General features: G+C 43.8%; 1 protein-coding gene and 1 long non-coding RNA gene across 9 annotated transcripts in view; one reads left to right on the top strand and one right to left on the bottom strand.

The window, feature by feature from the left end:
• The window catches only part of DAPK2 (death associated protein kinase 2), a 126,937-nt gene that overhangs the window by 90,534 nt on the left and 18,081 nt on the right, over positions 1-18,322 (top strand). For all 8 annotated transcript variants that reach the window (XM_045447940.1, XM_045447939.1, XM_045447938.1 and 5 more), the window contains 3 exons: positions 2,981-3,110; positions 14,619-14,667; positions 15,465-15,491. In XM_045447940.1, coding sequence (XP_045303896.1) covers positions 2,981-3,110; positions 14,619-14,667; positions 15,465-15,491 — 206 coding nt within the window. The remainder of the gene's footprint in view (positions 1-2,980; positions 3,111-14,618; positions 14,668-15,464; positions 15,492-18,322) is intronic.
• Positions 92-17,271, bottom strand: LOC123581883. Its single transcript, XR_006704066.1, has 2 exons — positions 16,225-17,271; positions 92-368 (listed from the first exon to the last, which is right to left on the bottom strand). It is a non-coding gene; the product is annotated as an uncharacterized LOC123581883 (long non-coding RNA).

An 18,322-nucleotide genomic window follows, 5' to 3' on the forward strand; every position in this document is an offset into this window, starting at 1 on the left:
TGCTTTGCCTTGGGAAAGGACTTTGACACATTTTCACAATCAAGTTGAGAGAAGTCTCCAGAGGGGAAAAAGGATAAACAAGCTTAAAAAATGCAAAAGGAAATGTATTCTTTATTTATTTTCAAAGTCGGGGGAGGCCACAGCCAGCTCATTTGAGTGAAAGTTTCCAGCCACTCTGACATGAGGTCACAGAGACTTCAGGGAGCCAGGACATTTGGGATGGGGCAGCTGGAGTGTCTTCAGGCCAGATTCAGAATCGATTCAGCTAACAGGGCAACCGTCAGCCTGCCAGGCGCTGTGCTCTGCACTGCAGGGGTGAACATGCAAAGACCTAAATCCTCCCTCCAGCTGAGAGACCGGTAGAGGAGCTAGAACAAAGACAGCAAGGACTGGTGGACAAGGAGAGAGTGTGACAAATGTCATAACAAAAAAGTTCAAATAAGCACCAAAGGGACAGGAGGGGGATTCATTTCTGGTGTGTGTGGGTGGGGTACTCATTGAGGAAAGCTTTCAAGGACTAGCTGAGTCGAGTCAGACTTTGAAGCCCAGCTAGGATTTTAATGGGCATAGATCAAGCAGAAGGCTTTCTGGGTAGAGCAGATAATGTGAGCAAAGGTACAAGGTGGGAAATTCTTCTTTGAGAAATAGGGATGTTTGGGGCGCCTTGGTGGTCAGTCGGTTAAGCATCCGACTTCAGCTCAGGTCATGATCTAACGGTTCGTGAGTTCAAGCCCCACGTTGAGATCTGTGCTGACAGCTCAAAGTCTGGAGCCTGCTGTGGATTCTGTCTCCCTCTCTCTTGCCCCTCCCCGACTCATGCTCGCTCTCTTTCTCTCTCTCAAAAATAAATAAACATTAAAAAATTAAAAAACAAGAAATAGGGATGCTCGATTTTCTTAAACATGTATTTATCTATTTATGTGTTTATTCATTCATGTAAAACTGCTTTATTGAGATATAAGTCACATACTATACCATTTGCCCATTTAAAGTGTACAATTTAGGGGCACCTGGGTGGCTCAGTTAGTTGAGCATCTTACTCTTAATTTCCTTTTTTTAAGTTTATTTATTTAATTTGGGAGAGAGAGAGAGCACGAGCAGGGGACGGGCAGAGAGAGAAGAAGAGAGAATCCCAAGCAGGGTCTGCACTGTCATTGTGGAGCCCAATGTGAGGCTTGAACTTATGAACCTCGAGATCACGACCTGAGCCAAAACCAAGAGTCAGACACTCAACTACCTGGGCCACCCAGGTACCGCCTGACTCTTGATTTTGGCTAAGGTCGTGATCCCAGGGCTGTGGGATTGAGTCCCACATCAGGCTCCCTGTTGAGCATGGAGCATGCCTAAGATAATGTCTCTGTGTCTCTCTCCCTCTGCCCTTACCTGCTTCTCTCTAAAATAATAAATAAATAAATAAGTGAGTAAATAAATAAATAAATAAACAAACAAACAAATAAATAAAATAAAGTGTACAATTTACAAAGTTGTGCAGCTAATACCACTATCAATTTTAGAAAATCGTCATCACTCCAAAATGAAGTTTCCATACCCATTAGCAGTCACTCCCCATTTCCCCAGTCCTGAGCAACTGCTAAACTACTTTCTCTTTCTATGGATTTACCTATTCAGGATATTTCATATAAAATACATGGTCTTTGGTGACTGATTCTGTCACTTAACATTATGTTTTCAAAGTTCATCTATGCTGAGGTATCAGTATTTCATTCCTTTGTATTCTTTCTCTGCCTTCATTCCTTTTTACGACTGAATAGTATTCCACTATATGGATATACTGGGTTCATCAGTTGATGGGACGTTTGTCTTGTTTCCATTGTGGGACTGTTATGAATTTGATGCTTTTGTGTGGATGTATGTTTTCAGGACATTCCACTTTGAAAAAATTTTTTTAATGTTTATTTATTTTTGAGAGAGAGGGACATAGAGTGCGAGCAGGGGAGGAGCAGAGAGAGAGAGGGAGACGCAGAATCTGAGGCAGGCTCCAGGTTCTGAGCTGTCTGCACAGAGCCTGACACAGGGCTTGAACTCACAAACCATGAAATCATGACCTGAGCTGAAGTCTGAGGCTTAACTGACTGAGCCACCCAGGCACCCCCAGGACATTCCACTTTGAATGAAGTCTAGGACAGTCACGGTGGGGAGTGGGAGGGGAGAGGATGAAGTGGAGAGACCTGCTCACCCATGTTCAGGCTCTAAGTAGTCGGGTGGGAGTGAGACGGGTAGGCTCAGAAGGGTAGGCTTGTGTCTGGCCTCCCTGAGAGCCTGTGGTGTATGAGGCTAGGGCAGGGCCATCCCCCCACCAACACATACCCACATGGTTGTGTCACATCTGGCAGCTGTTTGCTACACTGGAAATAGCCTGGGCAGCTGGTATTTTCCCGGGAAGTCAGGTGCATTTTTTTCCAGTGTCCTGCCGAGGGCCAAAATTAGTTAAACCCATAGAGAAGTGTGAGCTACATGGTTAGGCCAGAGGAGGGGAGTTTGTCAACAGGAAGCTGGCCAGCCAGGGGAAAGAGGTGGTCAGGAAGACAAAGGTTAATAAGCCGTGTGTAAAGCCAGGCTAAGCTGCTAGGCTCCCACCCCTATGGTCCTCACACAGAGGCAGTGGTTTTGTTTACAGGAAATGCTTTGAATTTCTCACTGGCCCCATTTAACAGATCAGGAAACAGAGGCACTGCATTGAAGGATCTGCCATTCAGAGACAAAAAGGGGACTAAAAGCTAAGGTCTCTGGTTCTGCTGTGAGCAGCAGATTTCATAAAACCCAGCCCTTGCCCTCAGTGCCATGTCTGTCTTTGAGTTCACAGGAGAAGACAGGACACAAAAACAAGAAAGAATTTTAGTCTCCTAAAAAAGAACACCAAACCCCACCCCAACCCTAAAGCAAAAACACAAAACAGGGCTTTAATTACCATCTTTTCATCCTTTCCTTCTTTACTTTTTTTTTTGTTGTTCTTCTCCAGCCAGAAAACATTATGTTGTTAGACAAGAATATTCCCATTCCACACATCAAGCTGATTGACTTTGGCCTGGCTCATGAAATAGAAGATGGAGTTGAATTTAAGAATATTTTTGGGACGCCAGAATTTGTTGGTAAGTTTTAGGCCTATTTCTCTCCCAGCTAAGTAGGCATCTGGGATCAAAAGGTAGAGAAATTCTGGGAACAAACCCTGTGTCTGTTTGAGAGTCTGGGCTGAGAGATGGTGCCTTGGAGACTCCCCCTTGGAAACCTAATGGGTGGGGAAGAAAATGTCCTGCAAGTCTTCTGGGTAAGGGTCCAGGTGCTGGCTTTGAGCACCCAGTGGGGCAGGAGGAGTCCCGGTGGGGCGAGAGGCCTTTGCAGAGTCAAACCCTCCCGGAGCTGGCCCCACCTCCTGCTCTTAGATGAATTTGTTGTGAAGATTTAAAATTTCCTCACCCTCTGGCATTCCCATAAACTCAAGTTTCTCTGAAGTAGCTTTTGACTTCCTGAAAAGGAGAAGGGAAATCATCTGCTAAATGCCAGATCCACCCACTCACCTCTCCTGTGTGCCTGGCCTTTATTCTTGCACAGGGGGCCCTGCTTCACAAGAGCCTTGGCAGCTCCCCCATCCCTCCGTTTCTATCAGCCTTGGCTCAGGCCCCAGAAGCCCCCTCGTGGGACTGGGGCTGCAGGCTGACGGTCCTAGAGAGACAGCCTTACAGAAGGGAGAGGAATGAGAATTGAGGACCACTGTCTCTCTGCTTTGGGAGTTGAAGTGGTCTTGGAAATGGAGGGAGGTCATGGTCTCTCCGAAATCTGGGGAAAACTTCTGACATCAATAAAATAAGGAAAACATAATGTTTCAGATCATCCATCCTGATGGATTTTCAGGTCACACATGCCAGCCCCACAGCCACTATGGAATGGTGCTATTAAGGCTCCACAGACCCCAGGGTAGGGGAACTTTGCTGTGTGCTAGGCACTATGCCAGTGCTCTGCAGACATCACCTCAGCTAATCTTCAAACAACCTCATGAAGCAGATTTAATTATTTTCTCTATCGGATGCTTTGTTCAAGGCAAAACAACCAGTAGGTGGTAGAGCTAAGATTCAAATACAGATACATGCAACATCAAAGCCTGTGCTCTCTTGGTTACACGGGGTTGTCTCTCTAGAAAGACCTTGTCCTGAGGAGGCTTACAATTTAGTTGTGGAAACATCAAACGACCGAGTGTGAGTGGTAGAAGGATCTTTTTAGGTCATCTGGGCTAATTCAACAAATGTAGGATTGGAAGTCTGGGGGATTTTAGTGAAGGTCACCCAATGGCTATTCTTCATCTAATATCTATGACAGATATTAGGTGAGGTACTGAGGACACAGTGGCGGCAGGGAGCCACACTCAGAATGATTCATGCAAGGTCACACAATGAGCTGGTGGCAGAAGCAACTTGAACCAAGGGCACATCTATTCTTGAACTTTGTTCAAGACGGCAGTTGCCCACCATTCACATATGTGGTGAAATGCATATATTTATTCACTTAAGTTCAGACCAGATGCTAACAGTAAATGGTTCAACTAGACATTCAGGGCAATAGTGGAAGAGGTGTCACAAGACAGGATGTGATTAATTATAAAGTGAATGATAGAGACATCTCTGAAGACTTCTCAAACAAGATATTCACTCTGGCAAAGTCAATGGGATCAGTCATGCCCTTGAGTCAATGAGAGACAAAGGGCTGGTGTTGTGGGTTGGAGAAGTGTGAGGAGGGGTAGGGAAAGAGGCAGGGTAGAAGAGGAGTATACATCCCAGTCTCAGTCATTCATAGCAGTGGGGAGGGCCAGAATTAGTACATTTATCCAGGACAATTCCCTGTCTACTCTGGATGAAACAGAGAGTTCCTATCAGAATGACCATGTGAGTGAGACATTGATGGCTAGGGCCAGACTATGGAAGGTTCTTTCCAGTGATACAGTGTTAAATGTCTAACAACTGGGTCTCCAAAACAAAACAAAACCCAACCCTAATTTATAGCACTGGCCAATTTTAAGCTACCAACTTGTCACTGGATTCAGAGTTGGGAAGAGATACATACAGTTGACCCTTGTGAGCCAGTATGACCCAGCTCTAGCCTAGAACTGGTTTTGTTTGCACCTTACAGATATACAGGGTGACTTCTCTAGGCCTCTGCCCAAATTATGATACCTTTCTTTACCCAGGACTCCTGAGAAACAGGTTATAATTACTTGTCCTACTCCCACCATTCCTCTGAAACTTCAACCTGAGACACAGTATTGAGAAGTTACCATCAGCTTCTAGGAGCATGGTGGACCCGGTCTTCCAAAAGCCTTCCTGCAATAAAACTTGATTCTTGAGAAAAATATTCTTTATAATGAAATTCTGGACTCATGGGAAATAAGGAAATCTTTAAGGGTAGTAACTCCTCCTGCATCACCTGCCCCACCTTCAAAGCCAGTGAAATATGAACTTAGAGCTGGAGCTGTGAGCAGCAAGAAAATTCAAGAGGAGGACCTCTCCCAAAGGCAAGTGTATGTATCAGCATTTCAATCAGAGACTAGCAAGACTTAGACATCCAAGGACATAAGATATTGAAATGATCACATGTTGACTGTAAAATCAAGGGAATGTATATAGAAACAAAAGAATCATAAGAATGAGCAAGCAACAAGAGACTGTCAAAAATGACCAGGCAAATGCTAAAAAGAACCAGGAAGAACTTTAAGAAATTCTGTACTCCTAGAAATTTAAAATTTAGTGAATGAGTTAAACAGCAGATTACACACAGCTGAAGAGAGAATTAAAGAATTGAAAGGCAGAGCTGGATAAAATTAGCCAAAATACCACAGAAAGATCAAGATACAGGAATATGAGATAGAGGACAAGTGTGAGAGGGTGAAAACAGAAAACCTAACACAGGTCTGTTTGGAATCCCAGAGGAGGGAATAGAGACAACAGAGGATCAACATTTGAAGAAAATGGCTGAGAATTTTCAGAACTGTTGTGAAAACATGCATCTCCAGATACAGAAAGGACAATGTATATCAAACAGAAAAAAAATCCATTATAGTTACACTGTAGTTAACATTATAGTTAAACTACAGGGTACCAAAGACAGATCATGAAAGTGGCCAGGAAGAAAAGACAGATAATAAATAAATAAATAAATAAATAAATAAATAAATAAGTAAGTAAATAAAAATTTGACAGTGTACTTGTTAAAACAACAGTAACCCAATGTCCAATAGAATATTATCTTTCAAGAACTAAGGAAAAATTAAAAAACAATGATTAGGGAGCATCTCTCTACCTGCTAGATGGGATGCTGTCCAGTTCATGAATTGCTTAATAAAGCCAATTACAATCCTAAAAAAAAAAAAAACAAAAAACCCAAAACACTCTTTTTTTTTTTTTTTTTTTTTTTCTAAAACAAGGAACTTTATTGTATCACATAACTTTCTCTAAATTCATGACTGTATTTATGGAAAAAATATTTTTTTTTCTTTTTTTTTTTTTAATTTATTTATTTATTTTTTTTTATTATTATATGAAATTTATTGTCAAATTGGTTTCCATACAACACCCAGTGCTCATCCCAAAAGGTGCCCTCCTCAATACCCATCACCCCCCCTCCCCCCCCACCCCCCATCAACCCTCCGTTTGTTCTCAGTTTTTAACAGTCTCTTAAGCTTTGGCTCTCTCCCACTCTAACCTCTTTTTTTCTTTTTTCCTCCCCCTCCCCCATGGGTTCCTGCCAAGTTTCTCAGGATCCACATAAGAGTGAAACCATATGGTATCTGTCTTTCTCTGTACGGCTTATTTCACTTAGCATCACACTCTCCAGTTCCATCCACGTTGCTACAAAAGGCCATATTTCATTTTTTCTCATTGCCACGTAGTATTCCATTGTGTATATAAACCACAATTTCTTTATCCATTCATCAGTTGATGGACATTTAGGCTCTTTCCATAATTTGGCTATTGTTGAGAGTGCTGCTATGAACATTGGGGTACAAGTGCCCCTATGCATCAGTACTCCTGTATCCCTTGGATAAATTCCTAGCAGTGCTATTGCTGGGTCATAGGGTAGGTCTATTTTTAATTTTCTGAGGAACCTCCACACTGCTTTCCAGAGCGGCTGCACCAATTTGCATTCCCACCAACAGTGCAAGAGGGTTCCCGTTTCTCCACATCCTCGCCAGCATCTATAGTCTCCTGATTTGTTCATTTTGGCCACTCTGACTGGCGTGAGGTGATACCTGAGTGTGGTTTTGATTTGTATTTCCCTGATAAGGAGCGATGCTGAACATCTTTTCATGTGCCTGTTGGCCATCCGGATGTCTTCTTTAGAGAAGTGTCTATTCATGTTTTCTGCCCATTTCTTCACTGGGTTATTTGTTTTTCGGGTGTGGAGTTTGGTGAGCTCTTTATAGATTCTGGATACTAGCCCTTTGTCCGATATGTCATTTGCAAATATCTTTTCCCATTCCGTTGGTTGCCTTTTAGTTTTGTTGGTTGTTTCCTTTGCTGTGCAGAAGCTTTTTATCTTCATAAGGTCCCAGTAATTCACTTTTGCTTTTAATTCCCTTGCCTTTGGGGATGTGTCGAGTAAGAGATTGCTACGGCTGAGGTCAGAGAGGTCTTTTCCTGCTTTCTCCTCTAAGGTTTTGATGGTTTCCTGTCTCACATTCAGGTCCTTTATCCATTTTGAGTTTATTTTTGTGAATGGTGTGGGAAAGTGGTCTAGTTTCAACCTTCTGCATGTTGCTGTCCAGTTCTCCCAGCACCATTTGTTAAAGAGACTGTCTTTTTTCCATTGGATGTTCTTTCCTGCTTTGTCAAAGATGAGTTGGCCATACGTTTGTGGGTCTAGTTCTGGGGTTTCTATTCTATTCCATTGGTCTATGTGTCTGTTTTTGTGCCAATACCATGCTGTCTTGATGATGACAGCTTTGTAGTAGAGGCTAAAGTCTGGGATTGTGATGCCTCCTGCTTTGGTCTTCTTCTTCAAAATTCCTTTGGCTATTCGGGGCCTTTTGTGGTTCCATATGAATTTTAGGATTGCTTGTTCTAGTTTCGAGAAGAATGCTGGTGCAATTTTGATTGGGATTGCATTGAATGTGTAGATCGCTTTGGGTAGTATTGACATTTTGACAATATTTATTTTTCCAATCCATGAGCAGGGAATGTCTTTCCATTTCTTTAAATCTTCTTCCATTTCCTTCATAAGCTTTCTATAGTTTTCAGCATACAGATCCTTTACATCTTTGGTTAGATTTATTCCTAGGTATTTTATGCTTCTTGGTGCAATTGTGAATGGGATCAGTTTCTTTAGTTGTCTTTCTGTTGCTTCATTGTTAGTGTATAAGAATGCAACTGATTTCTGTACATTGATTTTGTATCCTGCGACTTTGCTGAATTCATGTATCAATTCTAGCAGACTTTTGGTGGAGTCTATCGGATCTTCCATGTATAATATCATGTCATCTGCAAAAAGCGAAAGCTTGACTTCATCTTTGCCAATTTTGATGCCTTTGATTTCCTTTTGTTGTCTGATTGCTGATGCTAGAACTTCCAGCACTATGTTAAACAACAGCGGTGAGAGTGGGCATCCCTGTCGTGTTCCTGATCTCAGGGAAAAAGCTCTCAGTTTTTCCCCATTGAGGATGATGTTAGCTGTGGGCTTCTCATAAATGGCTTTTATGATCTTTAAGTATGTTCCTTCTATCCCGACTTTCTCAAGGGTTTTTATTAAGAAAGGGTGCTGGATTTTGTCGAAGGCCTTTTCTGCATCGATTGACAGGATCATATGGTTCTTCTCTTTTTTTTTGTTAATGTGATGTATCACGTTGATTGATTTGCGAATGTTGAACCAGCCCTGCATCCCAGGGATGAATCCCACTTGATCATGGTGAATAATTCTTTTTATATGCCGTTGAATTCGATTTGCTAGTATCTTATTGAGAATTTTTGCATCCATATTCATCAGGGATATTGGCCGGTAGTTCTCTTTTTTTACTGGGTCTCTGTCTGGTTTAGGAATCAAAGTAATACTGGCTTCATAGAATGAGTCTGGAAGTTTTCCTTCCCTTTCTATTTCTTGGAATAGCTTGAGAAGGATAGGTATTATCTCTGCTTTAAACGTCTGGTAGAACTCCCCTGGGAAGCCATCTGGTCCTGGACTCTTATTTGTTGGGAGATTTTTGATAACCGATTCAATTTCTTCGCTGGTTATGGGTCTGTTCAAGCTTTCTATTTCCTCCTGATTGAGTTTTGGAAGAGTGTGGGTGTTCAGGAATTTGTCCATTTCTTCCAGGTTGTCCAATTTGTTGGCATATAATTTTTCATAGTATTCCCTGATAATTGTTTGTATCTCTGAGGGATTGGTTGTAATAATTCCATTTTCATTCATGATTTTATCTATTTGGGTCATCTCCCTTTTCTTTTTGAGAAGCCTGGCTAGAGGTTTGTCAATTTTGTTTATTTTTTCAAAAAACCAACTCTTGGTTTCGTTGATCTGCTCTACAGTTTTTTTAGACTCTATATTGTTTATTTCTGCTCTGATCTTTATTATTTCTCTTCTTCTGCTGGATTTAGGCTGCCTTTGCTGTTCTGCTTCTATTTCCTTTAGTTGTGCCGTTAGATTTTGTATTTGGGATTTTTCTTGTTTCTTGAGATAGGCCTGGATTGCAATGTATTTTCCTCTCAGGACTGCCTTCGCCGCGTCCCAAAGCGTTTGGATTGTTGTATTTTCATTTTCATTTGTTTCCATATATTTTTTAATTTCTTCTCTAATTGCCTGGTTGACCCACTCATTCGTTAGTAGGGTGTTCTTTAACCTCCATGCTCTTGGAGGTTTTCCAGACTTTTTTCTGTGGTTGATTTCAAGCTTCATAGCATTGTGGTCTGAAAGTATGCATGGTATAATTTCAATTCTGGTAAACTTATGAAGGGCTGTTTTGTGACCCAGTATATGATCTATCTTGGAGAATGTTCCATGTGCACTCGAGAAGAAAGTATATTCTGTTGCTTTGGGATGCAGAGTTCTAAATATATCTGTCAAGTCCATCTGATCCAATGTCTCATTCAGGGCCCTTGTTTCTTTATTGAGCGTGTGTCTAGATGATCTATCCATTTCTGTAAGTGGGGTGTTAAAGTCCCCTGCAATTACCACATTCTTATCAATAAGGTTGCTTATGTTTATGAGTAGTTGTTTTATATATTTGGGGGCTCCGGTATTCGGCGCGTAGACATTTATAATTGTTAGCTCTTCCTGATGGATAGACCCTGTAACTATTATATAATGTCCTTCTTCATCTCTTGTTACAGCCTTTAATTTAAAGTCTAGTTTGTCTGATATAAGTATGGCTACTCCAGCTTTCTTTTGGCTTCCAGTAGCATGATAAATAGTTCTCCATCCCCTCACTCTCAATCTAAAGGTGTCTTCAGGTCTAAAATGAGTCTCTTGTAGACAGCAAATAGATGGGTCTTGTTTTTTTATCCATTCTGATACCCTATGTCTTTTGGTTGGCGCATTTAATCCATTTACATTCAGTGTTATTATAGAAAGATACGGGTTTAGAGTCATTGTGATGTCTGTATGTTTTATGCTTGTAGTGATGTCTCTGGTATTTTGTCTCACAGGGTCCCCCTTAGGATCTCTTGTAGGGCTGGTTTAGTGGTGACAAATTCCTTCAGTTTTTGTTTGTTTGGGAAGACCTTTATCTCTCCTTCTATTCTAAATGACAGACTTGCTGGATAAAGGATTCTCGGCTGCATATTTTTTCTGTCTAGCACACTGAAAATCTCGTGCCAATTCTTTCTGGCCTGCCAAGTTTCAAAAGAGAGATCAGTCACGAGTCTTAATAGGTCTCCCTTTATATGTGAGGGCACGTTTACCCCTTGCTGCTTTCAGAATTTTCTCTTTATCCTTGTATTTTGCCAGTTTCACTATGATATGTCGTGCAGAAGATCGATTCAAGTTCCGTCTGGAGGGAGTTCTCTGTGCCTCTTGGATTTCAATGCCTTTTTCCTTCCCCACTTCAGGGAAGTTCTCAGCTATTATTTCTTCAAGTACCCCTTCAGCACCTTTCCCTCTCTCTTCCTCCTCTGGGATACCAATTATGCGTATATTATTTCTTTTTAGTGTATCACTTAGTTCTCTAATTTTCCCCTCATACTCCTGGATTTTTTTATCTCTCTTTCTCTCAGCTTCCTCTTTTTCCATAACTTTATCTTCTAGTTCACCTATTCTCTCCTCTGCCTCTTCCATCCGAGCTGTGGTGGTTTCGATTTTGTTTTGCATTTCATTTAAAGCGTTTTTCAGCTCCTCGTGACTGTTCCTTAGTCCCTTGATCTCTGTAGCAAGGGATTCTCTGCTGTCCTGTATACTGTTTTCAAGCCCGGCGATTAATTTTATGACTATTATTTTAAATTCACTTTCTGTTATATTATTTAAATCCTTTTTGATCAGCTCATTAGCTGTTGTTATTTCCTGGAGGTTCTTCTGAGGGGAATTCTTCCGCTTGGTCATTTTGGATAGTCCCTGGCGTGGTGAGGACCTGCAGGGCACTTCCCCTGTGCTGTGGTGTATAACTGGAGTTGGTGGGCGTGGCCGCAGTCCGACCTGATGTCTGCCCCCAGCCCACCGCTGGGGCCACAGTCAAATGGTGTGTGCCTTCTCTTCCCCTCTCCTAGGGGCGGGATTCCCTGTGGGGTGGCGTGGCCTGTCTGGGCTACTTGCACACTGCCAGGCTTGTGATGCTGGGGATCTGGCGTATTAGCTGGGGTGGGTAGGCAAGGTGCACAGGGGCAGGAGGGGCAGGCTTAGCTTGCTTCTCCTTAGGTGATCCACTTCGGGAGGGGCCCTGTGGCAGCGGGAGGGAGTCAGATCCGCTGCCGGAGGTTTGGCTCCTCCGCAGAAGCACAGAGTTGGGTGTTTGCGAGGAGTGAGCAAGTTCCCTGGCAGGAACTGGTTCCCTTTGGGATTTTGGCTGGGGGATGGGCGGGGGAGATGGCGCTGGCGAGCGCCTTTGTTCCCCACCAAACTGAGCTCTGTCGTCCGGGGGCTCAGCAGCTCTCCCTCCCTTTGTCCTCCAGCCTTCCCGCTTTCCGAGCAGAGCTGTTAACTTATGACCTCCCAGATGCTAAGTCGCGCTTGCTGTCGGAACACAGTCCGTCAGGCCCCTCCGCTTTTGCAAGACCGATTCCGGGGCTCTGCTTAGCCGGCGAGCCGCCCCTCCGCCCCGGCTCCCTCCCGCCAGTCCGTGGAGCATGCACCGCCTCGCCGCCTTTCCTACCCTCTTCCGTGGGCCTCTCGTCTGTGCTTGGCTCCGGCGACTCCGTTCTGCTAATCCTCTGGCAGTTTTCTGGGTTATTTAGGCAGGTGTAGGTGGAATCTAAGTGATCAGCAGGACGCGCGGTGAGCCCAGCGTCCTCCTACGCCGCCATCTTCCCTCCCTCCCAAAACACTCTTAACTCTACACCCAGCATAAGTTATATTTCAAGAATGAGGATAATTGATTCAGGCAAAACATAGCAAAATCCAAAAATTCGAAAAAGAACAATACAAACCATAAAACAATTAAACCACCAACAAACCTTTATTACTAGAGCTTCTAAAGATGTGCTTGTGAACTAAATGTTCTCTGAAGGAAGACCTCACTGTGTGAAATAATAGAGCAAAGAAATAAGTAAACATTCGGCAAATATAACCATTTTCTGTTTAAAATGATGATGATGGTGGTGATGATGATGATGATGATGACAGTGATGGACGGTCATGGATGTTTTAATTGCAGGGTTAAAAAACAGAACTAAAAATTGAGGAAAATAATGTTAGATAGGAAGGAGTTCTTGAAATGAGTGTTCTAAGGCTCTTGTATTATTAGAGGAGAGTCAAAAGATTGCTTATGTTAGAATTTGTTAGATAGCCATCCTAAAGTCTCAAGGGTGGCCATTACAAAAATGTAAGTAGGGAAGGAAAACAGTAAGAGAAGTAATACAATAAAAAACACCAAGAAAGAAGAAGAAAAGCACAGAAGAAAATAGACAAGCAAATGCACATCGAGAACAGAAGTGAGTGTATATGTATATCAAGCAGATAAGCCTGGAAAGTGAGTTGTGCTTCTCAAACTCTCTATGGTTAAAGACTTAAAATTTTTTTTTTCTTCAATCTGTCCTGGACTGCTTCTTCATTAAAGACACAAGAAAAATAAATCCCTAGAAAAATCATCACAATTTGAATGTCATGGCAATGACATATTGCTGTACGAGTTTCTAAAAGCTTACTCCCCATTTCTGGACCTATTGTGTCTGGACCAGTGACTCTTTGTCTTCAGACCACACTTTGAATCACTGTGCTAGAGAATGTCTTTCATGTTTGTGAGGAGACTTGTGCAAAAAAGTTCATAGCAATGTTCTGATAAGAATAGAAGTGGAAACCATCCAAATGATCAATCCAAATGAGAGGACAATGACTGAAAGATGATACATATTAACACAGTGGACTATTACATAGCAGTGAAAATGAAAGACCGTGTATGAACATTCAGTGAACACTAGAAGCATAATGTTAGAGGGTGGGGGGATCAAGTGACTACATTATCTCCGGGATGACATCGTTTTAATGAAGCTAAAAAATAAGCAAAACCAGAAAAGTGGTTCCTTGTGTCTTTAATTAGAGAGGGCGGAGGGGGGGGGGATGGTGGTCACATGCTACAGATGCAGTAGTTTTAACATTGTTCTAGATGCACCAATGTAGCCTTTCCCACCCTCTCCCTTTTTCCATTATGATTAAACAGGCTCAGTCCTTCTCCCTTCTCTAGCTATTCCCCTCTTTTTCTCCTCAGTTTCATGACCAAGCTTTTTTTGTAGCATTATCTACACCCTTATCTCTACTTCCCACAGTCAGGGCACCTCTGGACACTACACACTTTCTAAGTGCTTGCCTGCTTGATCTTTGGGTGGCATTTGGTCCTCTTCTGTCCTGGGTAGAATGTTCTTTCCTAGACTCTGCACCCACTCTTGGTCACCACATCATCCACATGCTCCTGTTTCCACCTGTATGATGACTCCAGATTGATGCCTCCAAGTCACTCTCCCATACCCGGGGCATCTTTGCCTGGATGCCCCTTGGACACCTCAGGTTCATCATCTCATTGGCCCCAGATTGTTGTCATTCTTCTCAGGGAGGAGGTGTCCCTCTTTCAGACCAGATTCAGGAACGTGGATTCCCTCTCTGCCTTCTTTTCTTCGTTATGACCTTCCAGCGCTGACCTGACTGTTTTCCACCAGAGACTTCTAAAGCAAGCCTTGTTGTCAGGCCCCATTTCCCCTTCTGGCATCTTCCTTACCCCACCCTCCTTTTCCTCTTCCAGGCATCCCTCTGTCCTTTCCTTCTTCCTCACTATTAAGGCCTCTTTGTAAAATATTTCTACCAGGATAACAGGCAACTTCATTTCTCAAAATTCTTAGACCCAGATTATCTCCATCTGTTGTTCTGATTTTTCCTTAGTGAGGATTCAGGAGGGAGACATTTGTCACCAAACTCCCTAAAATTCCCTATCACCATCTCTTCTCGTTTTCATACTCCTGCTGATTCTTCAATATGGCTTCTTTCAGCTCCAGAAATTGTGAACTACGAGCCCCTGGGCCTGGAGGCTGACATGTGGTAAGTTGTATAGACGACCCAGGTGACCTTGGGGTCCTTTCAAGGGCAGAAGGCCTTGACTCTGGCTCTGGCTGACATCATCCTGCTTGACCATGAAAACCCCTTTCTCCACACGTTCAGAGCCTCTGGCTGCTCCCAGTGTGCTGGACCTGTGGCCCAGAGAAGCTGGAGGCAGCCAGGCCTGGACCTGAGGCCTGTTAGAACACAGCCGAGGCAGAGACAAGGGGAGAGGCTCACCCTGGAGGCCTGCCACAGCTATGATAAAGAAATAGTAACAATAGCTTATTTAGTTAATCAACCAAGTGATCACTGAGAGCCTTGTAGGCTCTAAGAACTGTGTTGGGCCTGAGGATACCGTAGTGATTGATTTTCTGCACAGACAGGACGCATTTCACTTGAACAGGGCTTTATAGTTGGCTGAGTGAGTACCTTGATTGCTTGGTTTTCTAAAATCCTCCCAGAAGTTTTGTGAGGTAGTTATCATTAACCTCATTTTATGAGGAGAATGAGGCTCAGAGATCATAAGGGACTTGCCCCAATCACAGCCTGCAAGTGCAGAAGTCTGACCTTGAACTTGGGTCCTCGGACTCAGTGTCCAGAGCTTGATGACTCCAGATGCATCCCAGGTTGCTGCTGAAGACTGGGATGAGTGGAGAGGGCTATGGACTTGAGGTGACATCCTTAGGCCACTGTATAGGGGCACGTGACTCTTCCCCTTGAGAAGCATGGGGGGGAGTCCCTTGCTGGGCTGGGATCAGAGCCAGGTGGCTCTGACTTGCCTGTTCTTTGTTTTGCAGGAGTATAGGCGTCATCACCTACATCCTGTGAGTATCCCTGATGCTGGGGTCCCAACCTAGCTTGGATCTGGGGAACTGGGAGGAATGAGAGAGGGGTAGGGACAGGCAGCCTGAATTTACTGGTTTTACTCATGAATCATTTACCATGAGCCAGATGTGTTCAATCCACACAGCACACCTGAGGCTCCATGCTTTTAGCTCCATTACATACTTTTGGCCCTAGGGTTGACCTTGGGCCTTGTCTGCATCCCTACCCTGGCCAGGCATCCAACGCTCAGCCTCACCCAGGCTGCATTTCCTGTGAGAAAGTCAGCTTTCACCCAGAAGCCTTGGGACAGCCCTCAGGCTGCCGTGCCTTCCCCATCCCGCTCCTTCTTTCTCTCCCAGTCTCCCCTTCCTTCCCCGGCTCTCACGTGCTCTCGTCTTTCTCCCCAGAGTCTCTTTCCCACCCCTGAAGTATTAAGTTGCTTAAGCAGACATTTCCTGTGTAGCTCCATGTGCAGTGGATCTGTCACTTTCTATCTTTGTGACCTTGGGCAGATACTTAACCTCTGGGCCTGTTTTCCTCATCAGGAAAATAAGAATCACAAACTTCCTGCCACGGTGTGCTGTGCGAGTTAAATAAGCAGACATGTGTGCAAACTTCCTAGCGCAGCTTGGTGTTCATTCCATCAGTGCTTCTCAACCATTTCCCCCCCAACAGCACAGCTGGAACATGCTCTTTTTGTCCCAGAGGGGACACGGGGGCTCCAGTACTCACCAGCTGAGGGGGACCATCTCTCTGCATTCCTGTAAACCAGTTCTCTGACTTCCAGCATCACTTAGACTGGGAGCTCTTTACAATGTGGTGGACCCCTCTGAGCTATGGCAGAGGGTCTCAATCCTGGCTGTACCTTAGACCTTTTAATACCTAACACTGCCCAGGCCCACTGCAGATCTATTACATCATAATTGCCAGGGATGGAGTCTGGCCATCAGTATTTTTTTTTTTAAGCCCCAGAAGAACTGGATGCAGAGAAAGAGAACTTGATGCATTGCTCGATGGTTCCAGATTCTGTGTTGGCTCTTAAAACCTTGATTTTTTTTCGGAACTCGGATTTCCATTTTGAAATATTAAGGAATTCCAGTGTGTACAAAGCATATAGTCTTCTTTTAGCTTGTTTGAGTTCTACACAGTTTATTGAGTGCCTGCTCCATGGTGGGCACTGTGCCAGGCATTCAAGATACTGACATGGAGGAGGTCTGCCCTGCGTGCCTGGAGCTCCCTGGGTTGGAGGGAGATACCACACAGCTCAGTCGCACTCAATAGGACCAAGATTATGCTGATGTATGAACATGCCTGTGTGAGGCACAGCTGGGAGAGACACTCGTTTGCTGGGACTGTGGGAGATTTAATGAGAAAGAGATTGAGATTAATATAAACTGGCCTGTACAGAATGAGATTAATTCTCTGGGTGGAAAGGGAGAGAAGGGCTGTCTGCTGAGGAAAGGAACAGTGAGCCTGTTAAAGTGTGGTGAAATGTACTGAGCGTGTGGTAGGGACCAACTTCCAGTGTCTTGCTCAGGAGTTCAAACGTGATCCTATAGAAAATGGGAAGTCACAGGAGGTTCTTTGTGTTCTAACAAAGATAGTAGTAATGGCCACCAATTCCAGAGCTCTCAGTATGGGGCAAGATTGCATGTAACATTGTAAATATATTTATTTTTCACAACCATCATGTGAGCTGAAGAGTTTTCTTCATTTTATGGAGGAGGAAACTGCAGGTCAGAGAGATTGAGTAACTTACTTAGGTTCACACAGCTAATGAGTGGCAGAGCTGGAATTCAATTTGAGGAATGAAATATCAGCATTTTCCCAGTGCACCTTGCTACCGCTATGCTAAGACAGTGGCAGTAGAGATGGGGAGAACCTTTAGGAGATATTTAGTAAATAAAACCAATAAGACTTTTGGGCCAGTTAGATGTGGTGAGGGAATGGATGGAAGAGTCAGAGGTGACCCCTGTGTTCTAACTTGCGTGCATTTGTGAGGTAACATAATTAATCAAGGCAAGGAGCTCATGGAGGGAGGTTAGGGCACAGTGACAATGGCACATCTAGGGAGAGGTATCCCATAAGCTGGGATATGAGTCAGGAAACAGTAGATTTGGGAGTCACTATTTGAATGACAGCTTCTTTTTTAAAATATTTATTTTGAGAGAGAGAAAGAGAGAGAGAATCCCAAGCGGGGCTCAATCTCATGAATCATGAAATCATGACCTGAGCTGAAATCAAGAGTCAAATGCTCAATCTCATGAATCATGAGATCATGACCTGAGCTGAAATCAAGAGTCAGAATCAAGAGTCAAGGCGCCCCTGAATGATACCTCTTGACAAACCCTGCAGGGGAACCTTACACACCCTTCTAGTCCCTACTGGCCCATACATTTCCACATCTCTCAGACTCTGCTCAAGTTGCTCCCTTAGCCTAGAACACCTTCCATCTCCTCCTCTACTGACAACCTCTTCATTCTTCAGGACGCAACTGACACAAACGTCAGTTCTCCCATGAAGCCTGCACTTGGATGTCCCCTCTGTCCTGTGCCCCCCTAGTCCTTTGTCTGGTCTTCCATTGTATTCTGCTTTATTCTCTTTGGGATTATGAAGAGCCATGTCTCTGTTTCCTCCCCTCCTCTTTCGAGTTCCTTGAAGACACAGTTTCAGTCAAGAACTTAGTAGAAGCTCCGTAAGTGTCTTGAATCGGACTGAGTTTGTTGAAAAGGCTGCTGACTGGCTGCCCAGAGTGGGCAGGCGGTGTTGCTGGGAGCCTCCCATCCCCATGCAGTAGTATGAGTCAGGGTTCTCTGACTGTATCACCTCC

This window comes from Leopardus geoffroyi, chromosome B3 (assembly GCF_018350155.1).
Source record: "Leopardus geoffroyi isolate Oge1 chromosome B3, O.geoffroyi_Oge1_pat1.0, whole genome shotgun sequence".
Taxonomy (NCBI): domain Eukaryota; kingdom Metazoa; phylum Chordata; class Mammalia; order Carnivora; family Felidae; genus Leopardus; species Leopardus geoffroyi.